We start from the raw sequence: 17700 nt of genomic DNA, 5'->3' as shown, positions 1-17700 counted from the left end.
TTTTGGTCGGAAAAACTTCAACTAAATAAAATGAATGATGTATTGCCAAGAATTAGATTGATGTCTATCAACAATCAAAACTATTAAGCTGGTCACATTAGAAAAGTTATTCTAAGACTTGCTCCTAATTTTAATTAAATCTAACCCAAATCAATTTAAACTTTTTTAAATGAAAATTTGAACTTCAATTAGTTAATTCAACATTAACTAAGCGAAAATAATATGAAGATATTATTCCCTGCATTGTTCCCAATTGCGCTACTGCTTTACTATACTACTGCTCTACTATTCTTTAATATAAAATGGAGAGGTGGATGTAAACATTATCTTAGAACATAAAATTAAATGGAAAAATAGAGAATTTGTTCTAATTGACTTACCAACTAGGGTTGTGAATGATATAAACTAAATTATATATTATATGGTTTTTTGTTTGTTTACACCAATGAGATAGATATTTATAACCTCTTTCGTTCAATTTTACCATTTTATTTGGTTATGCATTTGTAAAACAGGCTTTAGAGTTTATTTACAAAGCTCAGGCATAAAGCTATCATTTTGTTTGTCGGATTACTGCAATTATTACTACCAAATAATGTACATACACTAATGAGGTATCGGAATGAGTATGACTGAACACTATAGTAAGATTACTCTCCCCACTTTTCAGCGTCAGTGGAACCACATTTTGAAGGATGGTTTGAATTTGTTTCCATATAAAGTGCAATTAACGCAAAGAATATTGCTGACAGTACGTCCATTAGTTCAAAGCAAACATTCGTACCGAAATCATCGCTATACCGCTTAAGATGTTCGAAAATGGAAATGGTAATGAAAAATGCATCAAAAAGAGCATATTTTGTTTTGGCCAATTGTGTCCAAAGTTTGTGATTCTAACCAGAAACCATAATTACAACAACAAATTTAATTTTCATTACTGCCGTCTTTAATAACACTCACAAGATTCAGACAAATCGATTGACGCCAGAATCATCAAAATCGGTTCTCACGTTTGGTCTCTAGAGTGCCACAAAGGAACAAATATAGATACATACATACATACATAAACTCACAAACACATTACCACTCCTTTGCGCAGTCGGGTAGCTCAAAGACTTGTATAAGTTTGAACATAGCTATTGGGTAATCTATTAAAAATCTTAATCAAACTTAATTTTCAGAAAACAATTTGCATATGCATTATACTCCCCGTATTTTTGGCTTCTTGAGAATAATTTTTTTAAATCACTCTATTGGAATAAATTAAATTCAAATAATTTAAATACTGTTTATTACCACTGTAAGATAATCAACAAGAAATATGATTACATGATAATAAATGCTAACCGTAAAAATTATTATACAATCTAGGAACTTATAATATGAATGGAATTTTTTTTTATATAATTTTTATACATGAATAATTATTATGATTATTTAAAAAAATATATATTTTACAATGAGAAGGAAAAGAAATCATTTAAGTGTTTTATAGATAGGCCATTACATCGTACGGGACATAAAAAACAAATCAACAGCTTTACATAATTAACCAAGGTGTTGGATGTACGATAGGCTATTTTAACTGAGAACAAGCATTTCTATTTTCAACCGAATTTAAATTATTTTCTATACTTGGTATGCTTGTTTTCAATTTGCAATTAAAATTTTTTCATACTGACGTCATAATAAGGATAATTTTGCTACAATTCTAAAAATATAAACTTATGATTTTTAAAAATTTTCTCGGCTGCAATTTGAAATTGCAACGTAAAATGTCTCGTTACTTTTGCATCTGCATTAGTTACTAATTAATTATTAAATAAAAAGTAAATTATTTGGTAAATTAAAATTACTTAAGTCATTGGTAAAAATTGTAATTTTACCAGATTATTATTAGCTTTTTAGTTCCACAATTGAGATGCAGCTTAAGTTGCAAAAACATCCAACACAATTATATCGAAATTATTTTATGCTATAATCAGAGAACTAATAATACAAAATGGCTAGAAATCAAAAGATGATATAGTGGCAAAACACCTCTTATCAATTTACAAAATGAAGATTAACGTTTAAGATCGACAATTGAGATGCAGCTTTAGTTGTAAAAAACATCAGACACAATTAAATCGAAATTATTTTATACTATGCATATAATCTAATAACATGAGAACTAATACAAAATGGATAAAAATCAAAAGATTATAGTGGTAAGTTTTGTTAAAAAAGGTTATTATACAAAATAAAAAAACAATTAAAATCGGGTAAATAAAAGGTAAAAAGATGTAAAATGATTTTTGAATACTCCAACTTTCTTTTTAAAACACAAAGCAAATTTAAGACCCATCAGAATTGATATACTTTTTATTTCGTTTGATTATAATAATATTACTTATTTTATTCCACAATAAATCTCCATAAATAATATTTATTAACATAATTTCCAATTTTTTCAGATTGAAGGTGTATAAGAAAAACTCAGAAAATGTAAATATTAATAAAAAGTGATTTACTTTCGCTAGCTGCAATACAGATACCACGGCTTCCTGCTTTTCAAAGCTGTAAATATAATTCCTCAAGTCAAATTCAATAAAGTATGTCACGTTAAAATCCGGAATTTAAAAAAAAATCACTTTTCATATAACCATAACATTTATGTATAATTTAATTACAACCCGATACTCCATTTCTCCGCCATTTTTCTACAAAATGAAAAATTTATTATAATAATATGTAATGTGCTACCGATTAACTTAAACAAAGTACAAAAGACTAATTTTTTTTACGGCAAAAAATCATTCTTCGTAAAAATGGGGTGGCTAATAATTATTTATTATACAAAATGAAAACCATCAAAAATTACTTATATAATCGATTCTACTATCTCTAGTCATCGAAAAAATAACATTATCATATACAAATCTCTGATCAAACAATTGAGCACTAAGGAATTATCAAAAATAACGATACTATTAAAGAGAGAAGTACTGAAATAATTAGGAATTCCAACGATAAAATTAACTAATTAAGGTAGATTAAAAAATTAAACAAACAAAAATTGGAAGCCTGAACACATCGCTGTAAAAGTATGTGTCGGGCCGCAGTTTTTAGAAGAGTATTATTATAAATAAAATAATTAATATAAAAATTAATCCCTGTTTTGACGTCAAAATATATCAATTTTAAAATAATTGGTTCGCTAATGAACGTAATTATTCGACACAAATAATTGAATAAAACTTATTTTCAATTTTGCACATAGATATTTTATTTTAATAATAATTATATATTTATATACAATATATTAAAAAATTGTTATTGCAGTACAAAATATTTGTATTAAAAATAACAGCAAGAAAAATTAAAATAAAACGAAAAACATTTAACATTTAATGAAAAATTGTATACGGTGCAAATTTGAAATAATTTTACAAAAATTGTTTCGTAAAGAACGATTATTAGCAAAACTTTGAAAGACAAGTTAACAACAAACATTTTTGTATTTTTTTGAATTTAGTCAACAAATACAAACCCTTGTTTTTAATTAAAATTATTTTGTGTAAGGGTGTGTTTTAAGTAATAAGGAAAATTAATTATTACAGACAGCTTTAACATTAAATTTGATAAAATAGCCAATTATTTTTAATTTTATTTAAAAAATGTAAATATTTATTTAAATTTCAAGTGTACTATTTATAACAAAACATTATCTTATTTTAACGACATAGTATTTTATTTACGATGACACATTTATTTCAAGCACGTAAATTTTAAAAGTTAGTTTTAATCGAAGTTATATCGTTTGAATTAAAAGGTACATACGAACGCCGGGTACGGTTATCGCCTTATCACCTCGGCAAAGTAAAATTTATATATCTTTCGGTGTTTATACGAGTAAATTCGAATTCACTCGATTTTATACCATGTAAGCCGTGTTAGCAACAAAATACAGTATAAGTTACTGTGTTTGACGCATTAATTATCAAAGATAATGTGATATTTTAGAAAAAATTGCACTCAATAAAATAAATAAAAACTAAAACAGGCAAATACTACGAAAATTTAATCCAAAGTTGATTTTTGACAAAAAGCAAATGTATTTTATTTTTTCGGGATATATTAAACAGTTTGATTATATTCTGAAAATACGTTAAATGATACTTGGCTGATTGAATTTATTTGAAAATTAACCTAGTTATTCCGATTTTAATTTTATGAATGAAATTATTTTTTGTGTGCGAAATATTTACATTCGATCAATTTATTAAGAGGGTGAATTTATACCGTAAACAAAGAAATGAGGTGTTTACAATTCTGCATCTTTCGTAGGTTTTCCGTTGTGCGTACTTAGACATGAACTGGGCTGTGATTTTAAATATCTTTTATAATAATCATTGAATTATAGTAAGGCGTGTACGTAATACGCCATCCACACAGACCAAAATAGGCTTGATTTTATTTATACAGATAAAAATTTATTTTTTATAATTACCATCGTTTAACTTAATAAAATTCGGATTACACACGCAATTGTGAATTAAGATGGGAAATAACTATTTGCAATGAGAGGTAAGATAATTCTGGCATATTCAGCCAAATTGAAGATTTAATATTTGTTGGTCAGTTTATGGCATACGACCAACCAAAAATTAGATTTCATTAACTTGTTAGCGATCTCATTGAAGAAACGCCAAGTACATCTAAACAAACCTTCCAACAATAGTAAAAATTTTTGCCGTTTAATCTCTAGCAGCTACAACTATATATGGTGCCAGATCTAATTCAAATTTTGATATTTTTTATAATATTAAATACTGTAGTGTAAAGTACGCAAAATTTTTTAGTTTGAATTTTACAATGCTCAATAAGTGCTATAAAAGTTTTATTTGCTGTATATCGATTACGTGTGCCAACCTAAATAAAATACACTTTAAAATTATTGTAGAAATTTAGGTTTCACCGTATCTTATGAATTATACAATCCTTAATACTATAAACATTCAAATTATACATTTTAGCCGTTTTATTAAACGATATTTTTACATAAAATGAACAATTACAGTAATTAAACTCATTCTTAAAGCACACCCTTAAAATCTATCACCTCCAAAAAAAAAAAAAAAAGAATAAAAATTTCTACTATAAATTTTAATATTCTATACTTGAATCACAAAATATGAAATCTTTTTTGATTTTTAAATACTATTTACAAATTATTTTTTATTTATTTAAATTATTCTACAAAAGAAGAAATAAATATTACATTTTGATACTTATTTATGAGTGATACTTTACGTATGGAAAAAATGTGTTTAAATTTCCAAAGAATAAAAAAAAAATTAAATAGTGATCAATTCTCTCTGCTATTGATCTAGAGCAAATCCAAATAAATAGTTGTACCTTATACACATTACACAAAATTTCCAGCGCCATTTGTATTAAAATTTTGAGTTTAAAAATTTTTATAGTTTCTTGAAGTAGTGAGTATGAAAATTATGAACAACGAATTTGTTCATTCATAAACTGTAGAGGGTAGAGGTAATTAAGACCGACCATCTCATTATAAATAAAAAAGGCGCTGCTGTAGCAAAGGTGTAAATTTTAAAAGAAGTGATCATAGTTATAAGAGGAGGACAGAGAAGTTGTCTATACAAGCGCCATTCTGGCCAATTCTAGAACTGTTATTTAATGCTTTTTTCAGTTTTACACTTTTTTACTTTGACTTCTATTTAAGATGATCTCCCTTAATACCTCTCCCCCATAAATTTTCCCACTCCCGGAAAAATTTTTGCCAAAACTAAGCTGATCTGGAAATATCAGCAAATTTTATAAAAACCATTTTTTTGCTTGCTGTTTTTAAAAATCACAGGCTTGTGTGGGATGAAACTTAGGTTGTATCTCTTTATAACAATAAATAAAAATTTACAGGCGAGAATTTCGAAAGCTGTTATACTTCTTGGGTTACCGAATATTATACTAGTTTATTAATTTTAAAATAAGACCGTATTCCTCTATTTTATAATAATATATGTTCCCTCTATGAATATACTGATTTTATGGTATTAAATACATACAATACCCAACTATATATAATATTCAATAACTTAAGAAGAATAGCAATCTTCGAAAATCAGTTTACTGAATTTTTCTGTTTTGTCACGTAGATGCTACCTAAACAATTCAAAAGTTTGTACTGCCTAAAATTATCAAGCAAACAATTTTTTTAACCATTACAATATCTCAAAGACGGCATAATTCTACCAAAATACTTCTCAAATTTTGAACTTGAGTAATAAGGGTTAAGGAAATACATTTTTTGATGGGTCATGTAAAAGACATACTTCTACGCCTTTAAAAAGAATTGTAGTTAAAATGAGTCAATTTTAAATCTAGAAAAATTGGTGTTTGGGTTTTAAAGGACTCAGGAATAGGAATGAGTTATAAGTATTTGTTTCTTATATTTTGCATACTCAACTCCTTTCAGAATACAGTTGATTATACAGCTGATTATTTGTTGTAAATATCCGGTCTAAAAGATGTAGTCAGTTATTTTTGCTTTTAGTGTTCCAATTCAGAGAGAACCATTTTATAATAAGAATAAACGAAATATGACGTGTGATAGCCAAAAACTCATCCATTCATTCTTAAAACTGAACTTATTATTTATAAAAAGTCATGTTTTGTTTTAATTCTATTTAAAAATGTATATACATGTTATTTCTGTAGATCCAATAATTTAATAATTTTTTTTAAGATTCAATCCAATTTTATTAGCATTACCATTTTTCATTTTATTATTGAAAATTTATTCTTCCATAGTTACTGAAAAGTTATTTTTTCTGTTAAACTGCTCTACAATTATTTAATTACGCAGTGACTGATTGCTATTTCAAAAGAAGATTATTTACAGGGTGTCCAATATTGTTTGAATTCTAAGTTTCTGCACAGCTTTGACATTCTATTATAAGTAAAAAATTCATGCAAAAACATTAGAAGAAATATGTTTTTGCAAAACTTACTAAAAAACTGATTCTTATAGTGCTTGAGTGAATTTTCAAAGGTGCTTGATGACTAATCGAGTGCTCTACGCTACTAAGCTACTAAAACAAATGTCACATCCAAAAAAAAAAAAAAAAGATCTGTCCTCAACTTATATTCTATTTTTTTCCATTGATAGGATTGTTGGCTTTAGCTGCGCTAAATCGCGTTTAACAAAAATTTTATTTAACAGTTCATAGTGTATCAATAACCAAAGTTATGCCAATAATAAGTCCTTTTTTTCGTTCAATCGTAAAACTTCAGAGAGTAGTAAGAGTCTAGTCAGTAGTAAGTTTATCTATAAATTTCCCCCACTGCTTAGATTAAATAACAAAATGAATATTAAAGTAAAAACTGGCGTTCTAAAATCTTAGGACTATGTCTTCAAAATATTCCGGAAGAATCGGCAGAAATAGACATCGAGAAAATAATGAGCTTTGTTAAAAGCTGGAAATGGTTCAAAGCGAAGTTAAAAGAGAGATTAATGATTTTTATATACAGGATAACATAATGATCCTCAGGACTCCGATTGAGTTGTGACATTGATGACAAATCTGTTCAACTTAACCAAACCTTATTCAAATTGAAATGAGCATTTCTTTGGATTGTATTATGCATTTTGTTAAAATGTATCATCTTCAGGAATCACAATAAAAATATTTTGTTAAATATTTTTATTTATTTTTACAAAACCTAGCTGAAATCAAAAGTTTCTAAACAAATCCTTACATTAAAACAAGTAAAAATTGATCATTTAAGGTCAATTTATGCAACAATCAATTATGAATATAGCCTGAGTTACGCTTAAGCGAACCAGTATTGATCTAGAATACCTATCTGGCCCGTTTTGATGTTTAATGTTGGATAGCTTTGAAATTTGAAGTTCAAAAAGTATACTTAGTTCATACGCAGAATTAAAATCTTATAAAAGATCGGCTTCAAATAATTAGATCTTAAAAATCCGAATTTTTAGGTCGTAACATCCTTGGAGGCTTTGATTTATTCATCAAGCAACTATTTTAATCCAGAATTTCAGAAAGATGGACAGATACGTTTTTGGGTCAGTTTAATTATCCAAACATTTTTAAATACAAAAGTCTAATCGAGCCAACAAAGACCAAAGTGGGTTTTATAATAAAAATTACATATAATTTTTATTCAAAATTTTATGTTCTTCAATTTTGTTAATCAATACTTTTCGAATATTCATTTTATTTTGTAGAATTGAACTTATACTGAAAAATATTCGTGTTGTTTTATTCCAGACAAAAATAACTTTTCAAAATAAGCATGGCAATTTTTGTACATAGACCAATTATTGGAAATTATTACTTTTTTTCAATCGTCACTTTATTACAATTACGTTTCGATTTTTATCCAGAATTACATTTTTTATTTAGATATTTATACGAAACATTTAAAATCAACAGTAATATTATTTTATAATACTTTCTTTCCAAACTTCCTGCTCTTTCAAAACACTATAGTTTTAAATGTCTTTTGTTGTTGTTCAAATTACACTAACTTTTATTGTTGAAAAATACTTTTAAAAAATTGTTACGTATAGACAAAAACATGTCTTGCACAAATAAAATATCATTTTCACCGTTTCATACATGATTATTGTTCGCTTTGAAAAGAGGTGGTAAAAAATTGGGATGTTTTTCGTTGATCACGTTCATGAGTGTTGAATGTAAGTTGTATTTTAATTTTAGCTCTTGGGCAATGTTATTGACTTTAGAAAGTATTTAACATACGGCTGTAACTTTCTATTTCGTTGCTTTATGATATTCCGGTTACCGTAAAAGAAAACACAGCATTTGTTCAAATAAGAAATTTAAAAAAAATATTACACTGACATGTTTGCCTTTTTTTAGCGAATTTCCTCCAAAGGGTATATTATAAACAATTTTTCACACTTCTCATAACTTTTTATAACATTAACCATAATACATCGATTGAAAAATGTTGGCGCTATTTTTTAATATAAAATACAATTGACACTATTGATAGATAAGAAATGGTTTTGTTATCGAAGTGCATAATGAAGGGCATTTTGCTTACGATTAGAAGAATCAAAGACTTGTTTAAATCTGAAAAGGAAGTGTCCATATCTTATATTTAATTTAGTTTTAAAATGTGGCCAGTTAATTTTTATACCCTGTATATATGAAATATATCAGAGTAAGTTTAATCTCAATTTGGTAACGCTTAGAAATATCGAAGTTGCAAACAAAATTTTAGTACAAATGTTCATAAAATCACCTAATTAGTCCATTTCCGTTTGCCCGTTATCACGAAAACTAAAAAACGAAATGTGGTTTCAATTTGAAATTTTAGTATATTATTATTTTATTATAATTTTTTCGCCATATTCTACCTACTTCTGACACGAGTAGGAAAATACCTATATGTGAACTAAATTTGTCAAAAAAAGAACTTTTACAACTTTTTTAGATGATTGCCCGGCTGCTTTGACTGGTCCTACATATATAAACCCAATTTATTGTGTTGAATTTTAATATAAGTTTAAAGTATAAATATTTTATACTCAGAACAATTTGAATGATAGGTAAAAATTAAAATACAATTCAAATCGGTATTTTATCCGCCGAAAAACACTCAATTTTACCCACCATCTTTTGATTTGTTTATATATGCATTAAACCTCAGTTTATATCAAATATATTTCAGTATCAGTCATTATCCTATTCTTCTACTTTCATAAATAATTTTTGAAACTTAATTTTAAAGGCCAGCCTTATAAAAATAACCCTACGTAGAAGTTCGTTTATTTTGCAAAAGATGTGAATAAATTTATAAGAGTACTTTTAATACCTCTTGGAAATAGTTTTGAGTCGAATTGAAACGGCATAATGCAGGGTTGATTGGTAGATCTTTAAGTAAAATCTTTAAGTCGTTATTTATTCGAAATTTGGGAAACTAAAAACACACAAATTGTGTACTCACGTATACACAAGAAGTAAACTTGAATACTTTTTTTTATAAAAACTTATATTCGTTTTATCTTTAACAAAAATTAAAACCATAAAAGTGAAGAAAAACCAACACTAGTCACTTCAAATTTGATCATTAAACTGGTGTTTAATTGCATGTAAATTTAACATAATTTTGCTAAAAAGCCAATTATTTCAAATTAGAACGTTTTCTTTTGATTGTTTTCTAAGTACTATTTTTAAATCAAAGCTGTCTACATTTTTACTTAAAATTAACAATAAATGAATTAATGTCATTTTAAAATCGGACCTTCAATCGAACATCAAAAAAGAATTTTGTATGGCAATTTGTCCATACTGACTCCAGAAATAAAAAAGGACAATATTTTGACTAATTGATTATCTTTAAGACCTATTTTACCCTACATGATAATTTCAAGAAATAAAAAGGTACCTTTGATTTTATGATAACTATAAATTTAAAAACCTTTATTTTCTACAAATCTATTCAAATGGAATCGGTGTGAGTGTATGTATATCCGATAAAAAAGTATAATTAAATTAGTGGCAACTTAATAACAATAATTAATATTAGAAAATCTCGAATGAAATTCAAGGTTTAAGCAATAACAACCAGTACTTTTTCCAATCAAAAAGAAAACGCTCCCATTTTTTTTTTTACAATACAAGTTAAAAATATTTATTGAATCAAATATAAAAATTAAATACATAAAATTCTATAATGCAAATTGGTTGAAAATGATATTAAAAGAAACAAAATAATATAATAAATAAAATGAAATATGAAAAATCTTGATGAATTTAAAAATGTGCAAATAAATGATTCATGCTGATTTATTTAAAAAAAACATATTTAAAGCCCTAGCAGCGCTTGCCAGGAGAAGCGTAATGTGGTGGCTAGGTATTGTGTTAGTCAGTTGGCACTGGTGGACGGGATATCGATAGTATGCGTCTCATTCCCGAATATGAGCCGCAGTCTTTTCATTGGAGGATGTAATATAATCGGATCTTGTGTACTGCGTTTCAAACGCCGTTCACGCCGACGATCTTTAGCTTTATGGCGTTTTTTTCGATGTGAATTCGTACTACTGAATGATCGATGATCACTATCAACTCCCTCAACACGTAACACTTCATATTCAGTCTTATAATTATCTTCACTTAAACCAGATTCAATTACCTCATCCAGTACGGGACTACGTTTCATACGTAGTGTTAACTTTAAACGACCACCCGAAATTCGTGGTGGTTCACTGGATGAGGTGACTGCCGTTGGAGATGATGCCACTTTTGAAGATTCCTCGTTTGAGGTTTCAATTTTATTAGCATCATCATTTCCGGCACTGGTTGAATGATTCTCTGTTTGAAGTGTTACTCGACTATTATCATTATCTTGCCCACCTAATTGAGTACTAACACAATTACCATTGGCAGTATCTTGCTTCAAATCACAGTTTATTTCCGGAATATTATTAGCTCCGATTGTTGATACAGTTTCTTCACTGTTTGATGTTTGGATTATCACATTAGCGCTTGTATCTTTATTTTCTGCAGGTTCGCTAAATTCATACACATCACTGTTTATACCACTAACACTAAGTTCGGTTGATGATGCATTACTATTACAACGTGTTTCTGCCCTCGTTATCGGTCGATGCAGTATTGAAGACATCGGTGCAGCAGTTAATCCTATTTTGGATTGTGTTTTAATTGTTGTAGTACGCGGCTGACGTGTAGATAATGTTAAACTATTTAATGAAGATGAAGGAATTTTTGGTGCAAATTGGCCGTTACTTCGTCGTTCAACTTGAGTTTTTGCAACTGATTTTTTATCGGTATTATTATCTACATTAACACTATTGGTTGATGATTCTTCGGCGGTTGTTAAATTCGTTCTAACCATTTCTTCAACTTTTAACTCTAAACGTGGAATTTTTTCACAATTTTTTAAATGTTCTAAATTACTGCTAGAATTTGTAATATCATTATTACTACTACTAAGTTTATTACCACTTTTTGACGGACATTCAGGTGTCAATGTGACTGGTTCAGTAAGTCTCTTATGATTTCGTAACATGATACCTGAGGAATTAACATTTTGTTGTCGCGGATGCAACTGTCCACTTTCATGTACACCATTAAAAATTGTACACCTTTGTGTGGCATCACTCACTAAATCATGTTCACTGATACTTCCTGTACAACTGCTGGAATTACTTTGACATTCATCTAACATACTAGACCTCGATAAAGTTTGCCGCCCTGACAACGATCGACTAATATCTTGGTTTGCAAGCCGAGCATTTCGTTGTTGTAAGCGAGATGCACGCGTTGTTGTTTGTGAGTTTGATGTTGTATTATGCTGTTCATCCCAACCAGATTGAATTCGGCGTACACTTCGGCGTTCTCGTGTTCTAATATTCTCATTATCGTTTAATAACGATCCATTTCGTACATTTGTTATTGAACCTTTGCGATTTGTTTCTTCATCAATATCCGAAAATTTGCAACCTTGGGCAATTAATAACTCCGCATCATATTTTGTTAAACCTTTTTGTCGAAGTTCTCGCATACTTAGTGGTGTGACAACTTTCTCAACAGGTTCATTTGTATTATTATTTTCAATACTGGCTTTATCTAACATCTGTATTTTTTGATTATTTTTATTCGGTTTAGTACGATTTAAACGATTATCCGTTTCACGTAAACGATAGCCTTTAACCATTTCTTCATTCTGTGATTTTTCCTTTGCGAATGCACCCATTCCACGTCGTTCGCAAGTCTCACATTCGCAATAGCAATTGTTATCTCCAAAAAAATCCTCACCATAAAAACATGTTATTTCTTCACCAACTTCAATATCACGTAATACTTTTACGCAAGCAGTATCTCTACCGGTTGCAACAAATTTACAATTTGCACGACAATCATGATTTATATATGCGGCTGGTCCTAACCATAATTGGGCACAATTTTTTCTACAACTGTACATAACTGAAAAATCATTTTTGCCTGGATGTAATAATTGTCCTTCTTCTTCTTCTGTTAATTCGGCGATACATCCAACCAAAAATTCGATTTTTTCGTTTTTGAACCATTTTTTTGTCGATGATACTTTCGCACCTTTCTGCCCTTCTAATGAATACCGAAAGCATGGTTCGATCACGAATCCTGAATCTTTGTCAAATACTCTTAAATACCTATAAATCTAAACGAATAAAATATAATGTTAATATTTGTTTTTATGATAAATAAATTAATTAAATTTTGAATTTGTTTTAATATTAAGGAGCTGCATAAACCAAGACCTAGGTATGACAAAAAAAAAAGACTTCGTTTATATAATCTTTCAGCTATATTTTCTGAAAATTTCAAAATCTTTAAAATTGACGAAATTACAACATTTAACATACTTAGAGTCCTTGTGACATCATGCGCGATAAAAAGTTCAACCGCATCTCCAAATCAATGTTTTTTTCAAACGGCACCCGTTCATAGTTTCCATGAAATTACTTTTTCGCGAACGATATTCAATCTTTTTTAATTTTTGCTAGTATCCCTAGGTTTATGAAGCCCCTTAAATTTGTTACTTGAGTTTACTAAATGCAACAAAAATATTTTTCATTGGAGATTTTTCAAAAATTAAGACGATTTGTATCAGGGATCCAAGGATGAGTAAGTATTAATTTTACGAATGCAACGTTGAAGTATTAAATCGACATTAAAGCGAGTTAGTTACAGTACATTTTGTAATGTACACAAACCTATTTACAACAATATTTTCTTACGCACATTGTAAGATGAATTTCAACGTGCACCGGGGCTAATATACAAGTTTATTCGAAATCTAGTATAATTTCTAATTCTTTACGAAAGCTAGTACAAGGCCTAATTTATCACGAATACTAACACAATTCATAATTTAGTCCGGATATAATATGTAATATGCCCAAAATCTACATTCTATTGAATGCTTTCTTCGAATAAATAAAATGAATGAGGCAGGCAAGCTTTAATTTAATACTGCTTCTACAGAAACGAAAAACAAAATCAATCTCTTTTTTGTGCGAAACTTATTAAAAAATGTAAAAGTAGAATTTCCTAAAAAAAAATAAATTATGTAAAATTTTTGGCTTCGTAATCTATACTTCGTAAACAAAAAACAGTTCAATCTTAAGATTGTGGTGCAATTATAAATTTTCGGGATGCCGAGAAAGAAAGCATTCCATTCTCCAGAATTTCTCAAATAAGAAATGATTTAGACTTGCCAAAACGAAGTCACAAGTTGCTATTAGTACTAACGTTAGTTTAAATTCATTTAATAAAAACAATTTGAATCCCTGATATTTATTTATTTAGATTGAATATGGAAAAAAATGTTGTAATTTATTTAATAATTCAGACAATGTAATTTTAAGATAATAAGGAAGCAAATTTGAAAAACCAAATTTGCTCTCTAAACCAACATAGTTGGGTACACGTATTATAATAAAATGTATGGACAAGTATTTTCTCCATAGGTTGTTGCGAAATCATATTTCATAACAATAAATGGTCAACATTATAAATTTGAAACATACTCGGTAGTTTTTATTAAAAAATGTTTTGCTTTAGTCAAAACAATGGCACGTAGATATAGACCTGGACAGGCAATCGGATGGCTCGTGGTATTTGTAACCCCTTTCCTCGGGCTGTTTCCGAAAAATAACAATTAAAAGTTGAATTTTTGAAGATTTTTTTATTTCTCGGAAATTTTCCGACAATCGCGGCTAAAATTTTTTTATATGTTCCCTATCGCAAAATTCTCATTTCGATGTTCCCTATCAAACCCTAGTTTATTGATATTTTTTATGATTTCTTTGTCTTTCTTATTGAGAATTATATGTATCGAGTAATTGTGTGAATTTGTAATAATTTTATTAAAATTTTTTTAGAAATACAAGAGCCATAAACGTTAATGAATAAATTTTAAAATATAAATTTACGTGTACTCAATTACGACCAACAAAATATACACTTAATGAAATTTAAAATACAGCTGAAAGATAAAAAAAATAAATGATTTTTTATAAATATGTATAAATCGTAGCCAAAAAGGCAAACAGAAATCAAGAAAAATGTGCACACGAAAGCAATAGAAAACATGTAAATGTGGTATTTTAAAATGTGCAAAACTGATGTAGTTTAACTTCAAAGGTCATTTCCAGCATGACTGCCCCAGCGTAGATCAATCATTCGCCTCTTTAAGATATTATCATACCGAAAGCAATTATCGTCTTTGTTTTTTTATAATCGGGTTAGCTGCTATTTTGCTTTAAACATTTTCATCTATTAAATACACTTTTTTTAAACACACATGTCATCAGGATCAAAATGGATTATGAAATACGCCGAAGCTTTAATAAATTTGAATCATGTAAATGTCAATTAATTTTCCAACCTGATTAGTTTTTGATGGTGGCAAACCATAAATACCTATCGCAAATCCGGCACTTTTTTTTTATCTCTTTTTTATTTGGAAGCTCGTATCCATACCCATGTTATTACTACATCTAAGCTTGATGAATTTTCCACGATAATTTTAACAAAAATTGATCAAGAATTTTCTTGATTTTCGTCAGAAAGTGTTTCAATGTTTATATTTTTTAGAAAATTTATTCAAGTAATAGAATTTGTAGAGAGAAAAAAATATATTTTATTCCTACATTCAAATTTCCAAAAAAAAGAGCGAATTCGAGGATAAAGTCTGCTCATATTGATCTAAGCCGAAGATGTTATTTTTGGCCGAAGTCGAAGGTTTGATTGGACATTATCAAAATTAATTCAGCCGACAAAATAGAAACATTTTGAAAATAAAACTAGATCGGATTATATTGTAGGTATCAGCTCAGAGCTTCGTTTTGAAACTACAATCCGACAAAATTTTCAGTATCTATAATTTTAGAAGACCATACCATAATACATAAAATTTGTATAGAAAATTTCATCCTAATTACAAAAAAATATTTAAATTAAAATGTACAAAAATATTTGTAACTAAGTTGAAAAAAATAATTTCTAAATAACTGATTTACAGATGAGATTTTCTTATAAATTTTTTATGGGGTGTTTAAAAACATTCATCAGAGATATAAAAAATACGAAAAACTTAATTATAAAACAAACCTTTAGTAGCACCACCTGAATAGAAATTATTATATTTCTGTTACGGCAATTTCGCTTAAAAAAATCTTTAAAACCTGTAGTTTTATAAACAATTTAAAAAATGCATTCAAGTGTAGAAGTCTTAATTTCAAGGAACGATAAATAATCATATTTGGCTAAAATAAGGGTGAGGCTACATGATCTCCAGTGAAGGTCGTATGTAGTTTTAAAAAATTGTAAACAAAATTAGTTCGACTCAACTAGCTTATTTTGTAACTCAGTCTAAAACACGCTAAGACGCACAAATGTGTACGAAAAGCCTTTATGATGAAATAATCAGATAAGTATGAATAAAGATTTGGGAGAGTATTAAGGAAAGTATTTATGTTTGTAACATTTAAGTTCAAAAAAGAATTGGATAAATTACTTCAACGATCTTCAGAAGAATAATTTTACAATTCTTTTAAAAATAACTCAAGTAATTTTCAACAAATTAAAAGATACGATACTTACATGATCTTTAAGTCTCTCCTGTTGTAATTTGGATCTTGTATGTGAATTGCCCCGTGGTATCCATTCTCCCCTCGATATTTTAGCATAAGCTCGTTCATAATTTTGTGTACGAATAAATTCAGTAATGATATTACGTAATTCATTAACGTTAGCTTTAATAGGACGATATCGTATGTTCATTTTATGTGTAGTGAAACCCAAATGTGGATCCAATACAATCGATGTAGCAAGATCATCATTCTCTGACAGTTCTCGGGGTGACATCCCCGTGGCCTGCATTTTATGAGGTACAGAACGAGGAGCCAAATCCACAACCATTCTGTCTACCTATAACTAGATTATAAAAAGAAAAAACAAATTTCGTAAATTAATCTTACATATCACCATTTTTTCACTTTAATTTCAAGGTCACTGTCAAAATTACTTTGTTTTTTGTATATGTCAAAAATGGTTTGAACTCAAAATATTAATTAAATTAAATAAAATTTAATAAAACAGTTATTTAGCTTACATTTACAGTAAAACTGTATCAAAACATTTCCATTTTTATTTTAGCAAAGTTCCTGATGGTACAAACAAATGGCTGCTATTTCAACACAATGCCCTACACGTCAAACAAGAGTTTATAGGACATGTGAATAAATCATACTAAAATTGATTAAAAATATTAAAAACCATTTTATTAATTACTTATATTACCCCTAAGTCAACTTTATGCTTGTACAATTTATACATAATCCGCGAACTTTGCTATAATCAGAAACACAGAGACGCTAAAAATCAATCATGGCAGATACGGTCTTATAGTATGTAATTATGTATATTATTTGAATAAATCTTTAGTGATTGATATTCTTTGATTTCATATGATTTATGATAATATAAATCATTTATAAAAAATATCTATTATTTAAAATTAAAATTATTTCATCAAATTTTTAAGAGTACATTGCTTATGCTATTGCAATTGGAAATGGAGTTGAAACTGTTGAAAGCATATTTCGTACTTATTCGTTATACATATACA

At 28.1% G+C, this 17700-nt stretch overlaps 1 protein-coding gene across 2 annotated transcripts; it reads right to left on the bottom strand.

Annotated features, from left to right (window-relative positions):
• Positions 1-10831: 10831 nt before the first annotated feature.
• LOC123291387 (histone-lysine N-methyltransferase Suv4-20) lies at positions 10832-17472 on the bottom strand. 2 transcript variants are annotated; one of them, XM_044871659.1, is made up of 4 exons: positions 17373-17458; positions 17185-17277; positions 16674-17006; positions 10832-13224 (listed from the first exon to the last, which is right to left on the bottom strand). In XM_044871659.1, the coding sequence occupies exons 3-4, from the start codon at positions 16989-16991 to the stop codon at positions 10930-10932; spliced, it is 2613 nt and encodes an 870-aa protein (XP_044727594.1). In that variant the 5' UTR covers positions 16992-17006; positions 17185-17277; positions 17373-17458; the 3' UTR covers positions 10832-10929. The 2 variants fall into 2 exon arrangements, with proteins under 2 accessions (XP_044727594.1, XP_044727593.1); XM_044871658.1 differs by having other exon boundaries at positions 17185-17472.
• Positions 17473-17700: the final 228 nt, after the last annotated feature.

This window comes from Chrysoperla carnea, chromosome 2 (genome assembly GCF_905475395.1).
Source record: "Chrysoperla carnea chromosome 2, inChrCarn1.1, whole genome shotgun sequence".
NCBI lineage: Eukaryota > Metazoa > Arthropoda > Insecta > Neuroptera > Chrysopidae > Chrysoperla > Chrysoperla carnea.
The sequence above is the reverse complement of the archived record's forward strand: the minus strand, read 5'-3'. Positions and strand labels throughout refer to the sequence as shown.